A 6,432-nucleotide genomic window follows, 5' to 3' on the forward strand; every position below is an offset into this window, starting at 1 on the left:
CTTTTCTGATTTGTTAATCCTTCTTTTACGTTGTTGATACGAATTTGCAAAATGCCAGCATCAATGAATAAAACTCAAATACTGATACTGTGATTATGACCAGAGAAGGTTGGCAACTGAATGTATATAACCTGGATGTGAAGACAGTCGCCACAAGCAAAATGGTTGGAGTATGTTTGGAAATTAGGTGGAGGAAATGTGGCAGTCTGGTGGTAACCCCACTCCTTCTAGTCACAATCCCTCCTGTTACATTCTAAACTGTACAAGGATCTTGGTGTGGACATCAAAATCTAAGCTTGTCTCAGGAACAAACATGCCTTGGACTCATTAAACTGCGTCGAAATTCATTTGATCAGAACAGCGGTTTTCGGTAACCAGGGAAAATTGTCAAAGTGGTCCTACTAAATGGATTTTCCAAAAATTATGACATAATCCTAATTTTGTTGTTGCCACCTTTAATTTTCTTCCTAGCTGCTTCTATAAATACATTCCAAAAGGTCTCTCTAAACAGTTGCCTCTCTTCAAGATAGTTCCTTGTAGTACTAGCTTGTATTCATGCAGACAAGGATGATCTCATCAATGTAATGCTTTATATTCTGAAGCAACTGTATATATATATATATATATATATATATATATATCATGTCATAAAAGAGATATCTGATTCATATTACTTTTCATCTTTCTTGTTCTTAGCTTACCTAATTTGAAAGGATTCGGTCCACGTTCCGATAGGCCTCAACTGAAGATCGGTAAATACTAGTTATTATTATTTTTCCTCGTTTGATTGTTCTAAGTTTCTATGCAAATTCTTATCTTACCCTGGACTTTATTCCCTTATGAATATTTGTAAAGCCATATGTACCTGTGATTATATGTGTATGTAAATATCGCATTTCAGTTTGTCAAACAAAGGTCCCTCGCAATGCAAACATGGAAAAGCTTCAAAATGCCTATCTATTTCCACAGGTAAGCCTCCTTTTCTTGTTAGACTTCAAACGCTTTGTACATCCAGTTTCGGTTTTCCACCGATCCTCGCAGTCCCTTAAGAATTGTTGTTATGCGAGCTATGTAAACTTTACTAATTGGTTATGATTCAATCCTCCACTTTCTACAATGAAATTAATTGAATTCAGATCAGTATGAAGCAAGCTGCACACTTGGAGAAGTACCCAGATGCTAAGCTCATAAGTTTAGGCATTGGCGATACAACTGAACCTATGCCAAGAATAGTTGCAGCATCTATGGCAGAGGTATATGAATTGAGCTGTTCTGATTGTCATACTAAACTATTATCTGAGAAGCTTTTGAGGATATTGTCATCACTAATTTACACAGAGGTTCCAGGAACATCAAAGTTGTTGGCATGAGAAGTAGTAGTGGTTTGATTAAGAACAACTACTCATTAGTTTTATATATCATTACAAAATAGCTGCATGTATTGCAATGAAAGATTGCTATCAGTGAGTAGTTATACTCATCTTGTGCAGAACACAGATGATATCTTGACATGCAGCTCCAGCAATAAAAGTGCAAACTCTTGTTATTATTGATACTAGCAAAGCAAGTGATGCAAAAATATGCTAAAACTTTATTTTGCCTCACATATTATGATTAGTTTTTTTTTTTTAACATTAAATATCTACTGTTTTCTCTATCAATCTAATTAATTGATCAATGGGTCCATCCACCTATTAAATTGGATTTTTTTTATAAAAAATTTCGTTTAATTTTTTGGTGGGGTTTCGACCAAAATCTAATCTATACCTATCTCAATTCCTATTTACATTGGAAGACACGAGAATATAAAAGTAATATATCATCTTTCTCCGTTGACGATAGATATAAAAAAAATTTATTTAATCTTGTGATTAATAATCTATTGATGATTAAGTGGTCATGGTCATGCATTTTAGTTGAAAAAATTACATAAAAAGTTAATTACTTTTACTCTCGAATGGTGGATCACAAAGAAATTAATAATAATTAAATTATAGAAGACAATAATATAGTATTTTTCAGAAACTAAAATCGTTTAAATAAAATTTGCAGAGATAAGAGTACCTCGTAAGTATAAATATCATATTAAAGGTTGACGAGTGCATTGAAATTTCTTAATATTATTGTTCTTCGTCAAAATAAATTACACATAGAGGTTGACTAAGATCTTAGTAGAAGATCCAAAAGGTATGAGCTAGTTTATAATTTATGGTTGACTCATGTGACTTCTTAGTAGGAACGTTAACAGTTTCTCAAGTTTGAATAAGAGAGATATGTTATTTTTTTCTCTCTCTTTTTTTTCTGAGAAGGTGTATGGAAAATTATAAACTTACAAGGCAAATGCGTATATAATTAAATGGTGCACATTTTTCGGTCAATAATGAAGTTGTTTACCTAGTCTTGGGATTTATTTTTCTTGGACCAAAGTTTAATTTCCAATTTGTATGGTCTTCGCCAGTCCTACTGATCACCGTGTGACAATTTAATTTCAAACCCCAAAAGGACGCCTTCAAGTACTTGAACTTGGACCCAAAAGTTAGATTTACAAAATCACATAATTTACGCTGTAAAGAATTTAAATTGAAATTCATTTCGAGTATAACTGTAAATTTAAGTTTGAATTAAAATAATTTTAATTCGAGGTAATTTTGAGCCACTTAAATAAGCCGGATCGATGAGTAATTTCAAGCTTGATCTTAGATTTTAATGTGAAGGTTTATATTAGTCATTTATATGATATTTTATATTATTATTTTAAATTTTATTGAGCCGAGCTTGATTAAGTCAGGTCATAATCAAATTGCGGATTCGAAATTAATTTCGAGTCGATTCTGTAAATTGAGTTTGAATTAATTAAATTTTGAGCCGAGCTTGATCTAACAATCTTATTTTCCACCTGAAAATTCTACAATTTTTTTAATGCAATTGCGCTGTGCTATGCCATCCCATCCGGTGATAATATTTTGTATTATTTTTCAATGCTATTAATGGTAGAAAAAAAAATTAATTAGCATGATTTCATCTAATCATAATCATGCACTACTCTGTGTTGCAGTATGCACTTGCATTAGCCACTCCTGAAGGTTACAAAGGCTATGGAGCAGAGCAAGGAAACAAGGTAGTAATCTTTTATTTCTGAAATGTGGAACTTGTCTTTCAGAGGCATGCAGGGATTTAATCAGTTAACAAGCAAGATATATAGTGCTTGGTGAATGTTTTAAACACAAGATAAGCGTTAAATTCGCCGTCGCAGAGTCTAAGAAATGCCATTGCTGAGAGAATTTATGCAAACATGGGGATCAAAGGCAGTGAAGTGTTCATTTCAGATGGAGCTCAGTGTGACATTGCTCGTGTCCAGGTAAATAAATTTTAAGCAGTGCATAAGTTTTGTAAAGGTCATCAAATAGGGAATTTAATGCCATTTTTTGTTGATAGCTAAGGCATCATCATCCATTTCGTGCAGATGATGTTTGGATCGGATTTGACCATTGCAGTGCAAGATCCAACATTTCCGGTAAAAAATAGACCTCATATGTCATACTGGATGGTGATATCACTGAATAAGTACTACTAGTGCAAACTAGATCTTGATATAATGTGCATAAAAATGAAGCATTTCTTGGGGTTTTTTTTTTTTGTCAGGGCTACGTAGATTCGGGCATCATAATGGGTCAAACCGGTGGATTTATGGACGAAAAGAGCAGATACAGAGGAATTGAGTACATGAGATGTGCACCAGAAAATTCATTCTTCCCTGATATTTTGACAATTCCGAGGACAGATATAATCTTCTTCTGCTCACCTAACAATCCGACCGGCGAGGCGGCGACTCGAGAGCAGCTGGAGCAACTGGTGGAAGTTGCAAAGAGGAATGGATCAATCATTGTATATGACTCTGCTTATGCTTCCTATATCTCAGATGATAGTCCTACATCCATCTATGAGATTTCTGGAGCTAAGGAGGTAAATTTCCTAGTCACCAGAGACATAACTAGTAACCAGTAAGTCTAGAATTGGCCTCTAAAATGTGGCCTAACTCTCAGGTGGCAATTGAGATCTCTTCTTTCTCCAAATTTGCCGGCTTCACCGGAGTCCGACTTGGCTGGACAGTGGTTCCCGATGAGCTCATGTATGCGAACGGATTTCGGGTTTCGCACGATTTTGATAGGATCATAACCACTTGCTTCAATGGTGCATCCAACATTGCACAAGTTGGAGGCCTAGCTTGCTTATCAGATGAAGGCCACAAGGTTTGTAAATACTACTGCTATCATCATTTTTCATCTTTACCTGGATGACATTCAAATTCTTCAATTATGTTTAGGCTGTACTTGGAGTGATTGGTGTCTACAAGGAAAATGCGAGGATATTAGCAGATACATTTTCTTCGATCGGTCTAGCGGTTTACGGTGGAATTAATTCCCCGTATGTCTGGGTGAATTTTCCCGGTCGACGATCGTGGGACGTATTTGCTGAAATTCTTGAAAAAACACATATTATTACGATCCCCGGTTGCGGGTTTGGCCCGGGCGGCGAAGGTTTTATTAGGGTTAGTTCATTCAACCGCAAGGATTGTATTTTAGAAGCCTCCTCAAGATTGAAGAGATTCCTAGCTCATTGATGTAAATGTGAAACAACATTGTTGATTGATAGGAGAAGATATGGTTATGTTGCTTTCAGTATGAGACCCACTTGGGTTTCACATAGTAGTGCAGGTCATGAGTGGTACACCTCAATCATAGGATTCAACTCATCAATACAAAAGAATCTCTTAGCATTATCCTCTTCAACAGTTCAAGTCACCTTCATAATTGATACCTTTTTCCTCTTTCCTTTTTCTTGTCATCTTTTTTTCTGCTTCTATTATGAGTAGATACTGTAGAGTGCATTATAGTTGGCTGGTGCTAAGCTTTTATCCTATATCAATGAATCAGATAACTTCAAAGACAATATAAAAGGTTTGGTAAATCATCTCAATTTCTTTGCTAGATACGCCTCCCTTGTGAAGTGTGGAACATGCATGTCATTGTCTTACCACTTAACAAATTGCTCAAAAGAAGCATATTTCGGCAATAGGATTCATAACAGAGTTAACTATCAAATACCAAGTAGGAAGCTGTCACTCTCAACCCAAGCAGACCCAATAATACACAATCTGTTCATCACCAAGGTAGTGTTCTACTGACAAAGAATTTATAATGTAAAGTTTTCTTCCTTACAGTGCACAATCGTAATATAGCCCATTAGAGCTTTGTATATGTATTAATTAATCAATTAAGAAGAAAGAGAAAGAGAAAGAGAAAGAGAAAGAAAAAGAGAAAGAGAAAGAGAAAGAAAAAGAGAAAGAAAAAGAGAAAGAGAATTCATCCAAATTTAGATTCCAAATTTAGATTCACCACCCTCATCAACTCCATTGACCCAGTCTGGTTTAAAAATTGGCATACTTTCCGCTAGCCCAATGAATCAGTGGCTGGCCCATAGATATTTTTAGATTGTACACCCTTTGCCCACCTATGGCCTACCAAGAAAAGGGATAAGATCTCATACCCTTTCAAAAAGATCCACTTACTCTTGTACACTATATATACCCTTCCTATCCCATTACCCCAATTCCACCACCCCTAGTTGCCACCATTATTGAGAGGTCCTCCTTCTTCTTCTTCTTCAACAACAACAACAACAAGAACAAGAACAAGAATGATGTCTATGGGTTTCAGCTATGCCCAGGTGCATGTCCAACAAGAGCAGTGCAAGGAGAGAGTGAAGAAGAGAGAAGGGGAGAAGGGAGTAAAAGGTGAGAAGAGTTGTTCCAGTGGAAAGGTTTATCCAAGTGGGGTTAGGGCAAAGCAAGCCCATGGTAGATGAGTTTGATCTTTGATGCCATTAAAAGTGGTAGAAATATTTTGTAAATGGTGCTGTACAGCGTGATATATATGTATGAGCTTCTGTTTGGAATTTTTGACTTATTTTGCGAATTAACGCCTGTGGAATTTTCTATCACTACTGCATGAAAATATTAAAGATGACTCTTTCTTTTAGTTATTTATTATATATTTATATTAAAAAATATATATTACTTGACTGTCTAATTAATATTGGGTTCTCTACTAACTATTCTACTCTTATTTTAGGAAAAAGAATATATTAATGGTGCAATAATAATTTGACAAAAGTAAAAAAGAGATAATTGTTGGGTGTATAGATAGTTTATGAGCCGTAATTTGGATATTGTTGGCCCAATTGTATTTGAAGCCCAACCTAACCCATGGGCTTAAGAATAGGAGTGCTTTTATAATCGTGACATGGATCACGTGTCTGAATGGGGCCCACATGAGCTGGATATCACGCGGGAAGTACCACCTCCACGTGCTCCTCCTTTTGACTCGCGCCATGCCAAACCCACGTGCCTCCGAATCTGACTCATGCGAGTTA

The 6,432-nt window shown here is 35.7% G+C and overlaps 1 protein-coding gene across 1 annotated transcript; it reads left to right on the top strand.

The window, feature by feature from the left end:
- Window positions 1-519: 519 nt before the first annotated feature.
- LOC140798219 (aminotransferase ALD1 homolog) lies at window positions 520-4,682 on the top strand. The gene is made up of 10 exons (XM_073151996.1): window positions 520-581; window positions 697-752; window positions 902-969; window positions 1,137-1,253; window positions 3,056-3,118; window positions 3,254-3,358; window positions 3,464-3,514; window positions 3,643-3,963; window positions 4,044-4,250; window positions 4,325-4,682. Exons 1-10 carry the CDS (start codon window positions 556-558, stop codon window positions 4,619-4,621), a joined length of 1,311 nt encoding a protein of 436 aa, XP_073008097.1. The 5' UTR covers window positions 520-555; the 3' UTR covers window positions 4,622-4,682.
- The last annotated feature ends 1,750 nt before the right edge of the window (window positions 4,683-6,432 follow it).

The sequence above is a fragment of the Typha latifolia genome, chromosome 1 (assembly GCF_019914945.1).
Source record: "Typha latifolia isolate L0001 chromosome 1, TyphaL0001v2, whole genome shotgun sequence".
Classification (NCBI taxonomy): domain Eukaryota; kingdom Viridiplantae; phylum Streptophyta; class Magnoliopsida; order Poales; family Typhaceae; genus Typha; species Typha latifolia.